The sequence below is a fragment of the Notolepis coatsorum genome, assembly GCF_963971535.1.
Source record: "Notolepis coatsorum genome assembly, chromosome: 6".
In the NCBI taxonomy this organism is placed as follows: Eukaryota; Metazoa; Chordata; class Actinopteri; order Aulopiformes; family Paralepididae; genus Notolepis; species Notolepis coatsorum.
In genome coordinates this window covers 113033355-113050593 of record NC_140170.1, presented here as the reverse complement: position 1 = coordinate 113050593, position 17239 = coordinate 113033355, and the positions used below count along the sequence as shown (strand labels likewise).

General features: G+C 42.3%; 1 protein-coding gene across 7 annotated transcripts in view; it reads left to right on the top strand.

Moving 5' to 3' along the window:
• r3hdm2 (R3H domain containing 2) overlaps positions 1–17239 on the top strand; it is a 199736-nt gene that overhangs the window by 125167 nt on the left and 57330 nt on the right. For all 7 annotated transcript variants that reach the window (XR_014619818.1, XM_084316857.1, XM_084316860.1 and 4 more), the window contains 2 exons: positions 2761–2927; positions 5093–5386. Coding sequence is in view for 6 of the 7 variants with exons in the window: in XM_084316857.1 (XP_084172983.1) it covers positions 2761–2927; positions 5093–5386 (461 nt within the window). In the remaining variant the exon portion in view is untranslated. The remainder of the gene's footprint in view (positions 1–2760; positions 2928–5092; positions 5387–17239) is intronic.

Below are 17239 nucleotides of genomic sequence, written 5' to 3'. Positions count from 1 at the left end.
ATTTAAAAAGTTATAGCCCTGCAAAGAAGGGGACTTTCTCCATAGACAAATAGCGCTGGCAATCTATGGTATATCATTAATTTAACCCAAGGCAACCAAAGTGTTAATCTTGATTTACCACTTGAATGCCCACCATCCACTTCAATGTTGGCGTTAATAACGCCTAATCTATGTTTTAAATTATGGCTATGTGTCTAATCTGCCCGTCGCTTATCAATGACTCGTTTTCCAGTCAACATTGTCGAAGCGGATTGTTTTTTTATCGGTTCATTTTCGTTTTATAGCATTTTGAAAAGCCCTCGTTTTCAAGGAAAATATAAATATTCCATGATAATCGCCCTTTACCGGAATATTCTAGAATACACAAAATCGTTGTAATTTTTCGGCCTATTTATGAATAGTTTTTTTCAAATAAACGCTAGATTATCGATAGTATATGTGTACGTATGCACGCCAGGGTTCGAAATTAACGGGGGCTTGGGGCATAATGCCCTTGAAAATGGATAAAATGCCCTCGAAAATCAGTTAAGGGGGGCACTTAATGCCCCCGACAGTTTACTAATTATATATATATATATTTATCCGGTAATGGAGCGTCTGTGTATCGTATACGGTTCAGATGACGCGCAAATAAAAAAAAATCATTTGGCGGAGCCGGTGTTCTGCACTGGCTGCTGCAGCAGCAGCAGCAGCCAGGTGCTAGTCAGTTTGTGTAAAAATGGCACGCACAATATAAATCAATCTTCATTACGACTTTAAAAACATAGCCATTAACATTACATAGGCCTACACACATCTTGCCATAGCGTTAGCAGTTTGTACAATGTTTGTAGCTGTTAGCTAGCTAGCCCTTCACAACAACAGCTAACACCGTAGCTACTAGCTACTGTAGCAGAGGAGGAAATGGGAGTCTGAGAGGCGGGGTGTTTAAAGACAATGATAGGCGTTTATTCAACATCCAAGAAGGCTAACATACAACTGTGTTTTACTAACTCCAACCGGGACTATTGCCGCTTTCGCGCTGCTTGTTGACGTTATGAACTGCTCCTAACGTGACCGGAGCTGAAGGTGGCGGTGCCACACGCTAAAATGTCCGTGGGGACCCGGCGCCAACCCATAGATAGTTCCAACTCACCGAATTACGTAATCCACCACAGTTGCACTCAATATTTAAATAATGTTAGTCTAAATATATGTAGACAGAAACATAATAATTTCAAGCAGAAAACGAATCTTTCCATTAAGAACTGACAAGCAGGGAATTTAAACATGGTTGACATTGTTTTTGTGTGTTTATATTAATTAAAGAAAGGAAAGTCTAGTGCTGGCTGAGCATATTGTTTGTTTGCACTAAATTAATACTTTGACAAATGTAGCCTATATTTTTCAGTCAGTTCGGTCTTTGTGTGCCAAACATTATTTAAGGCTGTAAACACTGTAAACCTTTTATTTTATTTTTAATAAATGAGAAACATGTTTAGATTTGAGTGTTATAGAAAAAGAAAGCAATACGCTTGGACCAGCACTCACAGATTTTGGTATATTTAATGGCAGCCTGAAACAAACATGTTTCGGAACGATTATGTTCCGAAACATGTTTGTTTCAGGCTGCCATTAAATATACCAAAATCTGTGAGTGCTGGTCCAAGCGTATTGCTTTCTTTTTCTATTATACTCGACGGGATTTCAGCACCCAGTGTTATAATTTGTGAGCGCAGTCTATCTTGACTTTTAGATTTGAGTGTTAAATTTTTTTTAATAAAAATTAACGTATATCGAACTAAAAACCGTGACCCCAAATTCGTGATATGAACCAAACCGTCCATTTTGTGAACCGTCCCACCCCTACCGTTTATCATAAAAATTCAGTGCCCCCGAAATACAAAAAAAAGCCCCCGAAAATCAATTAAGGGGGGCAAAAAAAGCCCTTGAAAAAAAATGTTAATTTCTAACCCTGATGCACGCTATATAGGCTATCTGAAAAATCGATTCTCTGATTTCCTCAAAGCGATCGCCCCCACACACACACACACACATAGGGCGAACGCTGAGATCTCAGCGAATACAACTCTGATTATCCCAAGACTTGTAAAATAGATTCCTTACCTCAGATCAGATGTTCTCCAAAAAGATCATTCCAATTCCTGATCGCCATTCCAAAAATCGATCGCTTTTATTGATCCAACGCTACATACTGTACATATGTATTCCACGCTGTTCTGAGGCTCCACAATGAATCCGATCGGCTCGGGTTACATGCCTGAGAAGTAAAATGTGGATTCCATTTTCATTGAGTCCATTCCGAAAGGGTGCATTACCATCTGGGAGACGATAGGGGGCGGTTTTTTCACATCTGAGCTCCTACAGGGGCTGCATACCAACGGGAGACTCAGTTGATGAAATAATATTTCATCAACCGAGGCCTCAGATGAATTCAGATCGCTAATAAAAAAATAAAGCGATAATTGTCGTCGTGGGCATTCAGGCTGATAAAACGTCTTATCACGTTTTGGGCATTGAAAGTGTTAATACATTTGGTGAAGAGGTGAGATTTGAAAGAGTCCAGGGGATGTAGCATTGCGGATTTTTGGAGGGAGGGAGTTCCAGAGGGTGGGTGCGGCAACAGAGAAGGCTCTGGGTCCGACAGTGCGCAGGTTGGTGGTGGGAATGGAGAGGAGACCGGAGTCGGAGGATGTAGGGATGGAGGAGCTGTGAAGAACACTTCCTGTATCTAACTTGGCCTGTTCTTCGTGTGTGCAGGCCTGCCCCTGGTGAGTCCAGACTTGTGTCCCCTTGCTCCAACTCCCCAGTCCAGCCGTAGCCTGTTGCCTTGCCCCTCTCAGCAGCCCCAGCCTCAACCCCCACCACAGACCGCCCTGCTGCCCACCCCACAGCAACACCCCATGGGCAACCACATGATGGCTCAGGTAAGTACACCTCCAGCACTTCATGCTGTAGTTACTATAACAAGTATCCCAGTAACTGCTATGCCAGTTTGAGACAAATGTACCAGGGACATTTTGCTAACTGTGACCAATGGTGGCAATTATACCCAAGGGGATCAATAAAGGAATATCTTATCTTGTCTTATTCATAATTGTTTTCCTTCTAATAGCTCACTATGTTGCTCAATTTGATTTTGGCAATGTTATCACTACTCATCCCTGATATGGGCAACATTTCCCCTCCCCATTGCTTCAAAATGTTGCCCACGCATTATGTCCTTAAAATGTTGCCTCTTAGATGTTAATGAATAAGATCAGAAGGAGGTGGTGTGTGATTCCTGATCACTGCTCCTCCTCTAATAGACTTAATAAATACAAGGCCAGTTAGTACGCTGGTTCTGTCAGTCAGAGATGGAAGAAGACATGATAGTAGCCGTTTTCTCTGTTTTCTTTCCCAACAGTTACTGATGGCAGTTTTGATTACTATTATACCTGCAAAATACTATGGAACTAAACCTCTTTTCACAACTGTACTTTTTATTTTATTAACAGCTTTTCCTCTTGTGTTCTAACCCACATCTTTCCCTTGGTCTCCAGTATTCTTTCCTCTTCATCTCTCTTCGAACCCCCTTTTTCTCACTGCCCTGTTTCCCTCTTGTGTGTGTGTGTGTGTGTGTGTGTGTGTGTGTGTGTGTGTGTGTGTGTGTGTGTGTGTGTGTGTGTGTGTGTGTGTGTGTGTGTGTGTGTGTGTGTGTGTGTGTGTGTGTGTGTGTGTGTGTGTGTGTGTGTGTGTGTGTGTGTGTGTGTGTGTGTGTGTGTGTGTGTGTGTGTGTGTGTGTGTGTGTGTGTGTGTGTGTGTGTGTGTGTGTGTGTGTGTGTGTGTGTGTGTGTGTGTGTGTGTGTGTGTGTGTGTGTGTGTGTGTGTGTGTGTGTGTGTGTACCGGTGGCCTCTCTGCAGCCCTCTCAGCCTGGGTCCTATGCCAGCCCTTCATGTCCCCAGGTTCTCCTGCCCGTCTCTCCTCCCCAGCACTACACTATGGTACTGATACCTGGCTTCACACTTTAACTCTACTCTCTCTGTCAGCAGTACACTATGGTACTGATACCTGGCTTCACACTTTAACTCCCCTCTCTCTGTCAGCAGTACACTATGGTACTGATACCTGGCTTCACACTTTAACTCCTCTCTCTGTCAGCAGTACACTATGGTACTTATACCTGGCTTCACACTTTAACTCCTCTCTCTGTCAGCAGTACACTATGGTACTGATACCTGGCTTCACACTTTAACTCCTCTCTCTGTCAGCAGTACACTATGGTACTGATACCTGGCTTCACACTTTAACTCCCCTCTCTCTGTCAGCAGTACACTATGGTACTTATACCTGGCTCCACACTTTAACTCCTCTCTCTGTCAGCAGTACACTATGGTACTGATACCTGGCTTCACACTTTAACTCCTCTCTCTGTCAGCAGTACACTATGGTACTGATACCTGGCTTCACACTTTAACTCCTCTCTCTGTCAGCAGTACACTATGGTACTGATACCTGGCTTCACACTTTAACTCCTCTCTCTGTCAGCAGTACACTATGGTACTGATACCTGGCTTCACACTTTAACTCCACTCTCTCTGTCAGCAGTACACTATGGTACTGATAGTATACTCACACTGAAGTTCCTCACACTGTGAAGATCCAACCTTAAAGAGAATTCACAGTATGCCACTGTGATGGTCCTAATCCATTCATTCTCAATAAAGTCCCAGATCTGGGGGAGTCGAGACTCTTTCCTATGATGTCATTAAGTTACATTTTTCAAACCGGTTTCATTAACGATGAATAGACCACAGGATGAAACGGACCGTTGCCAGGGTAACTCTCCAGGGATATGGCTGAATTTGTCTGATTAAAATTAAAACTAGCGTATTACAAAATAGTCCAAACAATCAGGCTTGTATCCGTAGCCTGACTCTCCACCCTCAGTTATATGTTAGTATATACACTATGTAACTGTGTCTCATAGCCTCTTTAGTATAGTACAACACACTTAGTACACAGTACACTATTATGAAAATAGTTAAAATGTCAACAATGCTAATTTGATATCCAGTAAGTATACAGTAACATTATTCTGTCCCCTCCCAGGGAGAAGAGCTGGCGCCCCAGTTTGGCCAGATGACACTGAGTCGGCAGGGCTCCAGTGAGAACCCGGAGCCACCCCCCATGTACCAGCCCCCTCCTACCGTGTTGTCCCAGCACCCCCCGCCCCAAACGGGCTACATTATGACCACCACGGGCCAGCCCATGGCTCCCCCATCTGGCTACCAGCCCACCACCGGACACCCTCATCCTCCACCTCCACCGCCTCCACCATCCCAGCCCATCATGCAGGCCCCTCCACCCCCACAGGGCTACATGCAACCCCCACCACCACAACAGGTATGGGCTTCCTCCACAGGATTGCACTGTTTGGTCTGAGTGACTATATACAATAGAATACATTACAGAAGATTAATGACTTAATTAACATGTACATTAGGAGTAAGTCTACTAAAAAATAAGAGAGGAAGAATTGTATACATACATAACCTACATACATACATTATACATGGAGAAGGGGCATGTTGTTTAGGCTCAAAACAGCTAGATGGATAAAAGGACGGGTCAAGACACACTTGCTTCCATCCAGGGCTGACCTTCGATTTTTTTTTGGAATACGAAGCTTCGGGCCGAGATTCGATTTTAATTCGAAGCTTAGGAAAAAAAAAAAAAAACAAAAAAAATTACTGGTACTTTTTTTTTTATTATAATTATTATAATTTTTTTTTATGTTGTGGGACTTGTACAGCACTTTGTTCAACTTTGTCAGTGCTGTAAAGTTTAAACCTTTTTAAATCTTAGACAAACTAAACACTTTGCTTCCATGAAATATTGTAAGCCGTCATTTGAGGCTTTATAAAAGCAGCACAATGAACACATCTGTCGGTGCAGAGTCCGACCTCATCTTAAATAACAAACAGCATTGCTTGTTGTAGTTAACAAAGGAGAGGCCGAGTTGATTTTGAAAATAAAATGTTTCTTTTTTTTTATATTATTGTTATTATTTTTTTACATAATCGAATTTTCTTTTCATATTCGAAGCCCATGCCCATCGAACGAAGCTTCGAAGTATTTAAGACAGTCCTACTTCCATCACACCTCACAAGACAAATACAGGTTGAGAATAAGTATGTTTCCATTATGCTCGCAAACATGTTGTAGAAAAGCGCTGTTTTAAGACCATTTAGCAAACGTTGCTTTTATTCAGATTTATTTAGTCTTTGACACTTGGCCAAGCTTCTTTGTGTTTTGGGAGTGGGCAGCCCTGGCCCAGGCGGAAGCAAAGTCTGTTCAGCTTCAGTGTTTCCCCTAGGATTTTTTTCAGGGGGGGTGGTACTGTAGGCCCCCCAAAACGACTAGTGTTTTTGCGGGGGGTGCGTGTCACGGATACGTGGTGTCAACAGTGTCGTCATAGACGCGCGCAGTAAGCGTGAATATTTTAGGCAACCAACTTGTGTTCAGCGTTTCTCTGATTGGCCTCTCGCGGCAGCGCGAGAGAGCGGCAGTGCGGAAATAGGCTGCATTCTATTGCCATTCTCTGCGACAAACTCTAACCTTAACCAACTCCGAAACAGCGCCTAAACTTAACCCTTCTAACCTTAACCAACTCCGAAACAATGCCTAACCTTAACCAACTCCGAAACAATGCCTAAACTTAACCATAACCTTAACCAACTCCGAAAGAATATTGCCATGTTCTAAGACAAACTCTAACCTTAACCAACTCCGAAACAGCGCCTAAACTTAACCCTTCTAACCTTAACCAACTCCGAAACAATGCCTAAACTTAACCGGCGAAAGAATGCACGTTAAAAAAACAAAACAAAAAAATTGAAGGGACTCGAACTTGTCACCAACGCACCGCAGGATCCACAGCAAGGCGGCGAACCAGTTGAGCTAGCTGTAGATGTTAAAAGAGGGGGAATTACGGCTACATAATGCTGCCGCGGCAGAGCGGAGCTACCGTGTCGCCGCAGGGGCGTGGCTAGACGCAAGTTGGTTACCTTAAATAATTACGCGCGCAGTAAGGCGGTTGTTAGTATCGGTGCATTTCTCTACACTGAGCTGAAATGAAACGATTGCACATAAATTAGGTAAATAAATATAAAAAAAAAAATTTACAACACATAAATTAACTTATTTACAATTATACATACAGTAGTGACAACACACATATGAACCATTTACAATACAGGGAGGAACATACAACACTCAGAGAGAGAGAGAGAGAGAGAGAGAGAGAGAGAGGTTATGTACAGTAGGTGTGGGAATAATGCAACTTTCTTTTTTCAGGGGGGTTTCTAATAATAGATTTCTGTGTATTGCACAGAAATAAATAAAGATATTTGATAAAAATTATATAAAAGCATGTGAGCCAATTGAGAAGTACTATTAGTGCTTATTATATACTATATTATTTGCCTACCCATCTACTAATTCTCCACTCATTCAATGTGATATGGTGCTCATTGTGTATACCGGGGTGCAGTCGTAATATCAGAACTGCCTGGACGCCACGTGCGCTCACGTGCATGCGCATACATGTTCCCTCGCGTGCGCACAGAACAGATGATTATTATGCATAAATAGTAGGAAACATGTTTGTATAGGAAAAATTACTAGTTTTAGTTTTTGTAAATATTGCCTTGAAATAGAGAGGCTGAAAAAGGTAGCAGGATATAGCATTCAATATATAAAGAAATTATATTGTCAACAGATATGGTTGAAAAACAAACAATGTTTTAAATGTAATTGTAGATACAATATTGTAGTTACAATTTCTTTAATTGAATTAACTTAAACTAGAAAAGTAAATACAAACTAAATTAACAATGTAACTTACAGTTTATAGAAGGACAGTTTCCTTCTGAAGCACAACTTAATGCCTCATCCTTCCAGTCAGGACCATTTGTCACATAGTGAGAGCTCCACAGATCAAGCAAACCCCCACAGGGCTTGTATTTTGGTTATTTTTTATTTCCAATGATGTCGAGATTACAAGTTCAAACAATAAGTACATATAAAAACAGTAACATACTGAGGTAGGGAGGTTTGTTTTTTAATTGTCCATGGGATAGTGGATTTTTAGTGTGAGTTGAAGATCATTCCAGGAAACTGGTGCATCAAAACAAAAGGCAGACTTACCCAGTTTAGACTGAACTCATAGGACCTTAAGTGTAAGCCAAGTGTTCGAGCAGGTCGGATAAGGTCCATAATTCCAATCAAGCATCATTGCAGCATCAAATAGTCCATTTACCATCTAATGTCTGAAGTAGGGATGGGCCTTCTGAGTAATATACTGTAGTTGTTGAGTACAATATAGTTGTTGTGACAAACCTTGATGCATGAGTGTCTGGAGATAACATATGAAGCTGACTGGAGGCTGTTGGTGATGGCAAGTAACAGCAAATCTTCCCAACACATACTATAAAATGTGTGATGTTTCTTAATGATGTGGTTAAAAATGTAAATGACTCATGCTAGGTGGATAGAAAGTCCTCGTCTGTTTTCAGTGAGATTGAGGCTGACTGCACAGCCACTGAAGAGTTCTGTTCACATTAAGCGTTGTGTAGGATAATAGATGGTCGCACAGTCGTGACACATCTCACACAGAAAGCCTGATTCAACCCATGAGTTGCATCAAACTTCTTAGACTTTATCCTCTAATTTGACTGGTTAGGAGTACTGCTCTTCTTGTTCTTCATGAACTCTAATATAGACCACTGCACTTCCGCATTTCATTGAGCTCATGGAGGAGAGAGCGGGGGGAGAAAATTAATGAATGTGGATGAGAGCCTTGACATTAAGTGATTGTAGGTACGGCTGTGGGGGTGCTGGAGACATGATCCAATAGACTTTTATACACATGAGTCTCCTGGGCCCAGGAGTTCAAAATGTGTAATCCCTATCTGATTGGATCAGATTCATTTCAACTCATTATGAATTGAAAATGGGGGACCCTGATGTAAACAAGACGAAAGTCTTTCTCTGGTCTGCATCCCCTTAACAATTGTGTGTATTGAGCTGTACTGTACTGTACCCATTCTGCAATCTGTTAATTAAAATGTTCAATCAATCAATCAATAGGGATTACAAGGTTTGAACTCCTGGGCCCTGAACACGGAGAGACCAATCCCAAGTCGATCTGCACTTTCTCTGCCGAGCTATAGTAACTTTTTCACACCTACTCCCGAACTATGCATGCGCAGATTGATGAACCTAGACTCCGTGGGCAATCTGCGCATGCGTAGTTCGGGAGTAGGTGCGGGAAAGTGACTATAGCTCTGCCGTGAACGTGCCGATCTACTTGGGATTGGTCGCTCTGTATTCAGTATTCAGGCATATACGGTAAAAGTATTGGATCATGTCTCCAGCACCCCCACAGCCGTAGCTACAACCACTTAATGGCAAGGCTCTCATCCACATTCATTAATTTTCTCCCCCCACTCTCTCTCTCCATGATTTCAGAATACCGGAAGTGTTGCGGTGGTCTATGCAAGGAACGTATGTAATTTCAACATGTTTACCAAAGCTGCAGCTTCCTGCCCCGCCCCCTGGCTAATGCTCACGCACGATCGCAAAGACGGCGTCACGTCACATGCTCTTCAATTTCCGCGCACAAAGCTCTCGACTGAAGCCGGGCAGGAAGAAGGCATGCGCACTTCCTCCTCAATGCTTACTAACACGACATGACAACAGTGCCGCCCCATGGATTCAAATGTAACTGCATTCTTTCAGGTGAGGAATTTTGTGTGAAAATATATTGTTTCCTATTCAGTCGGACAATAAATCAATTTGCGAATACAGGTGGTTACATAACGAGTACTCGATTACTCGTGTCCAACCCTAGTCTAAAGCATTGTTCAGAATCTTAGCAGTGTATACTGTAGATGCCACTTGGTACCAAAAATATTTTAATGCCTTATTTCCTTTACCTGTGATCAGTAACGATAAACTACTTGCTGCCTCCCTCTTTCTAAAGATGGATTTTGGTTGTGTGTGTGTGTGTGTGTGTGTGTGTGTGTGTGTGTGTGTGTGTGTGTGTGTGTGCGTGCGCGCACACGTTACCTACCAAACATGTAGAAATCTCAAACAATTATGAAAACTAACACATGTGAGACAATCATGTCTGACATACTGTGTCCAGCGTGTTGGTTGCCATCAGAGTGTTCCTGCTCACTTCAGATAAGTGCTAAACCAGAGGATCATGTTATTAACACCTCATCTCAATGTGTTAATGTGAGGCTGTGGAGATGAAGCAGAGCCGAGGTACACGTTGGGATCATCGCGGCACCTTGTTGACACCAAGGAATAAGTCCACAGAGCCTAACAGATTGGTTTATTTAATGTATGATAAATCCAGCATAAAAAAAAAAAAAGTAGAAAAAAAATATATCTAACTAGGGATGCTCGATATTGGCTTTTTTACCTATACCGATATTGTCCAACTCTTAATTTCCGATACCGATACCGATATATGCAGGGTTTCCCCCCCCAAAAAATGGAATAATTTCAGGTAATTAACATTACATATCTCTTGTTGTGGAATTAACACAACATTATGCATACTTTTGACAATAAATAAAATCAGAATTTGTTCTTACTTGCTTGCCTGGGTAAATAAAGGTTATAGAAATGTAAAAAAAAATTAAAGTGAAAACCGATATTTTCCGATATCACATTTTAATGCCGATATCGGCCGATAATATCGGTAGGCCGATAATATCGGACATCCCTATATCTAACCCTAACTAACCTTACTGTCATGCACACTCCTAATAAACTAACCTACACTGAAGCACTCAACCCTTTGATGAACATTGTTACTCAGCTGATAGAGTTGTGCCCTTCCTGATGACTTGTCGTACAGAACTTGTAAGTCGCTTTGGATAAAAGCGTCAGCTAAATGACTAAATGTAAATGTTGTGCCAAATGTCTCGAGACTTAGGAGCTAAGTCTTAATGGTGCCTGTTTTTTAGTTGAATCAAATGTTTTTTATTTAATTTTTTACGGATCTCATTGTTGTATTTTTATTTTAGTCCAGGCATGTCATTAAAATGCCTCTCTCATAAATAATTGAATGCTGCCATTTCTCTGTAATTGCCTTCACTCTCAAAACAGTGTCATCATTGTCATTAGGTGCCTGTCAGAAACAGGCCAGGCGACATAAAAACATGTCAACAGGTATATAATAAGCGAGCTGGAAACATTGAGACGCAGTGGAAAGTTTCTCTCCTCGCAAAGTCCTAGCCAGCGAACCAGCACAGAAGTGTGACATGTCACTGGTGTGATTCCTGTGAAGTAGCTGGGCAGGAGCTGGGCTCTGGCAGCTGGGAGTCTGGTGTTCCCACTCAGAACGCCGTGCAGCGCCTTCACAAACCCGCTCTCAAGTCAGTCAGCCAACCAGCCTGTCGCATGTTTCCACTTGCAGAAGCGGTGATGATAATGAGCTCTCTCTCTTGCTCTCTTGCTTTCTGTCTCTCTCCCTCTCACTTGCTCTCATTCTCTCTCTCTCTTCCCCCTCTCTTATCAGTGGCTTGAATCCATAAAACATTAATTAAAATTCAGTGGAGTGCAGAGGGGGAAACTGAATTGACCACTCTGCACCCCTGGGGGAAATTAGGCCCAGTAACATAGCTTTGGGGCCAAGTCTGAGAGATGGAAGTTTGGCGGTGGGGGCGTCTTCTTTTGTGAGTTAGTTACACAGGAGCATTGTCAGCAATGTCCTCTTAAACTGTTGGTCCCCCCAGGGCCAACAGAAGATTAGACTAGCCCCAAGCCTCATTCTGTCCCAGTCATTGCAGACCTGACATCACACCACTCTGCTACCAGTATAGAGAAAACACAGTGCACAGTCTTTTGTTTTGTGGACTTGGGTGTAGTGAACAATGTAGCTACACAATGTACAACTATAGAGTTTGCAAACCGTTGTTTGGCATGTTTTCTTGTTGGGATTACTCCAGTATTCTTCTATCCCTCCTCCACTTTTCTATATATTTGTATGTACAGTGTGGCCCTGGCCGCAAGCCGTCTAGAACAGGGTTTGTCTGTATCTCTGTCTGTCCCCACAAAGGTAGACCAATCACAGCTCACGCTGTTACGTGCATTACATTAGCCCTGGTGATGTGAAATTTCCCATGACTAATAAACTCATGACAACACCGGTATTACCGGTGACGCCAGACATTTTACAAAATTACGCTCAATATCTTTAACCCTTTCTCCGCCAATAACGTCATAGAACGGGTTTCAAGTTCATGCGAATTCTGCCAGATCACGGCGTACGACGTGATTCTGATCATATTTCCGCCATGGTATTCATATTTCACTCACGGAGACTTGTCTGATGCTGTGTGAGCCAGCACAACTCTGCAACGCTTCAATACTGCCACTTGGTGGTTGATCGGCGAGTTGCAACCGGATGTCGATCTCTTGTGATCCCGGTGCGTTTCCCTATTCCGTCCGGCCACTCGTTTATCGTCGCGGGACTCAATACACACACCGTGGATTTGAATCGTTGCCATAACTCAATAATCTACATGATTTGGGCGTGTATCAGTAATATACAAACCGGAAATGGATCGCCTCGATCCACATCACATAACTGGGATCTGTTTGCTCCACTCTCATCGCCCAACGGTAAGAGGAGACTGACGTGAGTTTCAGCGTTTTTGTTTATCATTTTCGATACAAACTGCTCTGATCTATATATCACCCATACTACATAAATCATTTAACAATTATCACGGAATTATAAACGACCCCCCCCCCGTTCACCCGCGCATGATCAGTCATAACGTTTAGGACCATGTACAGTTGACATTTTTTTTATATAGCGTGCATCGGTATCAAACGGCATTTGATAATCTAATATATGCATTTATGTCTTCTCACGTTCTAGGAAATACTGCAGAAAACAATAGAAAAAAATTTATACTCTAGACGGTATTTTCGTATGAATGTGTGAATGAAAAAGTAAAACGTTCCTACATCCTGAACGATAGATAATCGATGTTGAATGGGCCATAGTAATGTCAATTTAGCAATACAATTAAAAAGGTTATAGCCCTGCAAAGAAGGTGAACATCTCCATAGACTTACAGTGCTGGCAGTGATCAAACATCGATGGATATAAGCGTGGCAGTTATTGTGTTAAAGAGCTTACTGTGATCTTTAATGTTATGCGGCTATATTGATCCACCGTGTCTGTCTGTCTACGTCTATTTTTTATTCATTTTCAATGACTAGTATGCATTTGTTGGACAGACAGAATTGACTGTTCTAATTTAAAAATAAACCAAGAGGACAATAATACCTTCCGTAAATGTTCTATCCGTTCATTGGTGGATCGATGTAGCTGCAGCCTTATTTAGCGCATCGCGCAAACATACTGTTGCTGGTCTGGACTGGTCCTCAGCTCCTCTCCAGTCGAGCTCCTGCAGGGTTTGATCCGAAATAACGTTGTGTCGTCGCGTTAACTTTGAAGTATGTTAGGCGAGCCACAGCGTAAGACTTTTTCAATAAACATCTATATAAGCGACAGAGTCCAGATGTTTGTGGCGCATGTCTCCCTCTGTAATTTTTTCAAATTTTATGAAAATATTTGAAGTTATGCTTATTTGAATCTTGTTAAACCTCTAGTCTCAGAGCAGAGAAAAGCTGAGAAAATACAGAATCCAATGTTTGGCTGCATTTTTAACACCTTGGCAGTGAGTCAAGTACTAGGTGTGAACAAAGTCCTAGGTGTGGTTGGACTCGTTGGAGCCTTTTATGTTATGTTATGTAGATATTGAGAATGTACTTAAGCTAAAGTGTTCTTTTATGTTTTTATTGTTTTGTTATGTTTTAAGTTATGTGTTCGGACCCCATGAAGAATAGTCTTTCACCCATGGGTGTGGACTAATGGGGATCCATATAATAAACAAATAAATAAACCACTCCCACTGGATTACCTGTCATCTGTCAGTAGCCCTTTTCACACAGACGTTGCTGCATTATGGATTATTTTATAGAATAAGAGATGCACGCAATGATCAAGTTGACATGCATAACTCTCAATGATTAGTTAAGACAAGCTTTCTCTATGCTTTTTAAAATGTAGGGTAGACCTTGTTGGTAACGGGGCAGCCGATAGGAGAGGAACCTCCAAATCGCGAGTATTTTTATTTTTGCGTCTTCTCACATTGCATATTACTTTCATTAGACATAAAACATGTACTCTATTATTATTATTATATCATGTGTGGTCAGCCTTTGTTCTATTCATGCGGAAAGCCGGCAAATGATAGTTGGACTAAGCAATATTCCCGCGGGTTGGTAGTTTTAGCGTTTTCTCATGTTGCATATTATTTTAATTAGACATTAACCCCCTTCATGTTTTGCATATACAATGTATATAGCCAATGGAAATGAATAGTCCAGTGTGCTCAGCAGATCGGGCCGTCGGACAGACACGCGCTGGTTGGATAGAGAGGCGCTTGTCCCTGGTTTTATAATGAAATGGTGAAAGGACACGGTATAATGTTTAACAAGCATTGGAACTTGCATGTTATTTTAATTAGACATAAAACGTTTACCTTATTATTTTTATTATTATTATATCATGTGTGTGGTGGTGGTGCGCCCTATCCCGCTATGGGATGTCCCTTACACACAGAAGCCGGGACGTTATAACAGTCATATCTTCAACTGATCTCATGGTTGATTCTGTTGAATAGCCCAGAATAATGTCAACACAAAAGCCATGTGCTTTTTGTGGGCGTCGACAGAAACCCCAGAACAAGGGCCAGTGACTGGTGATTAGCCAACGAAACCACTCATGTGATTCTGATGGAAATGTGACTCTGCTCCCAAACAGTGGCGTTGCGTGGCTAAAATAACAGAGGATGCCAAAAAAAAAAAGATATAAAAAAAATATTTATTAAATTAGTTTATAATTATTATTATTATTTTCTTTTTTATATATTTAAGCCAAGCAGTCACCATGTACAGTATGGCTCGGCGGCCAGTCAAACCAAGCAGTCACCATGTACAGTACGGATCGGCGGCCAGTCAAACCAAGCAGTCACCATGTACAGTATGGCTCGGCGGCCAGTCAAACCAAGCAGTCTACATGTACAGTATGGCTCGGCGGCCAGTCAAACCAAGCAGTCACCATGTACAGTATGGCTCGGCGGCCAGTCAAACCAAGCAGTCAACATGTACAGTATGGCTCGGCGGCCAGTCAAACCAAGCAGTCAACATGTACAGTATGGCTCGGCGGCCAGTCACACCAAGCAGTCAACATGTACAGTATGGCTCGGCGGCCAGTCAAACCAAGCAGTCACCTAGCCCCTTTCGTGACTGCGATGCACTGTAATCATAACAACTACTACCTTACACTGTAATCACAACTACTACTACTGTACCTTACACTGTAATCATAACTACTACTACCCTTACACTGTAATCATCTCAAACCTACCGAAGTCGGCCCATGTCACCCCACTTCTTAGGGACCTGCACTGGCTCCCCATTGCTGCACGTATCCGCTTCAAGGCCCTCGACCTAGCATACCGTGCGGCAAAGGGAACCGCTCCCGCCTACCTCCGGTCAATGGTCTCTAACTACACACCCTCAAGACCCCTACGCTCTGCATCTTCTGGCCGCCTCAGATCTACTCCTATCCAAGCTCCCGGAGGGTCATCAAAGAGAAGCCGCCTATTCTCAGTCCTTGCCCCACAATGGTGGAATGAACTACCCATCCCAGTTAGGACAGCCGAATCCCGTCCAATCTTTCGCCGTCGACTAAAGACTCACTTCTTCAACCATTATCTGAAATGATAAAAAAAAAAAAAAAAAAAAAAAAAAAAAAAAAACTAACCCCGACTAACCTTAATGTCCTAATAAACTAACCTACACTGTAACACGCAACACTTTGATGAACATTGTTACTCAGCTGATAGAGTTATACCCTTCTTGCTGTCTTGTCGCACAGAACTTGTAAGTCGCTTTGGATAAAGGTGTCAGCTAAATGACTAAATGTAAATGTAATCATAACAACTACTACCTTACACTGTAATCATAACAACTACTACCTTACACTGTAATCATAACAACTACCTTACACTGTAATCATAACAACTACTACCTTACACTGTAATCATAACTACTACTACCTAACACTAGAGCTGCCGCGGTATTGATGTTTTCCTTACCGCACAAATTTGCGAAATATTTCCTACCGCCGCGGTTATCGCACACAAAGTCTACTCTTTATAGCATATAGCCTGCCTCTAGTCTAAATGTCTATCTTTAGAGGATGACTTTGCAGCATGAATATTGTTTGGGATTCGGCAAGCACGCATTCGTGAAACACGGATTCGAAGTCTCCCCTCTGGTCGTGCGCCATTCACTCGGTGTCGCGGGCAGCGGTGGTAGCGCCCGGCGGTTACCCCCCCCCCCCCCGACCCTTTCTTCTTATTATTATTATAAAGTTACTACTTATGATTAACAAAGGCATTCGATGTGTGTTCTATTATATGTGTGTAATGTTCTGATAACGACTATTGGTGAAGCGATGTCGAGATTCATTTGGTTTGGCAGCGGGAGCTAGATTTGCGAGAAGCATGCAACTGCAGAGCCGCAGAGCTGACAGTTGTGCGCGCACAGTGCAATACTCCAATTCAGCCATTGGCAATTCAGCTGTTGGGTGGGTGGCGCTGCTGAGCTTCCCCAGACTGGACCTGAGAGCGCCGCTGGCTCTGCGGCTCTGCAGTTGCATACTTCTCGCAAATCTAGCTCCCGCTGCCAAACCGGCGGAGATATAATAGTCATCACGCAACATTTATATTTCACGATAATGTTGCCGTCTCTCTCTGCCAAATTTCTCAGTTCTTCGCTTGATATAATTAATACAAATGTCCAATATAACGAAATTCGTTAGCTCATAAAAATGTGATTATAACACACTGCTGTATTTAATGTCGGGCCGACTGCCGCGCATTGCTTTGGTTGAGAGTATTATTATTATAAAAAACAGCAGTGATGCGGTATTCAGCTAAACTCTGCGGTGGGCGTGATGTAACGGCGATACCGCGGTAATGCGGTAATCGTGGCAGCTCTACCTAACACTGTAATCATAACAACTACTACCATACACTGTAATCATAACAACTACCACCTTATACTGTAATCATAACTACTACTACCTTA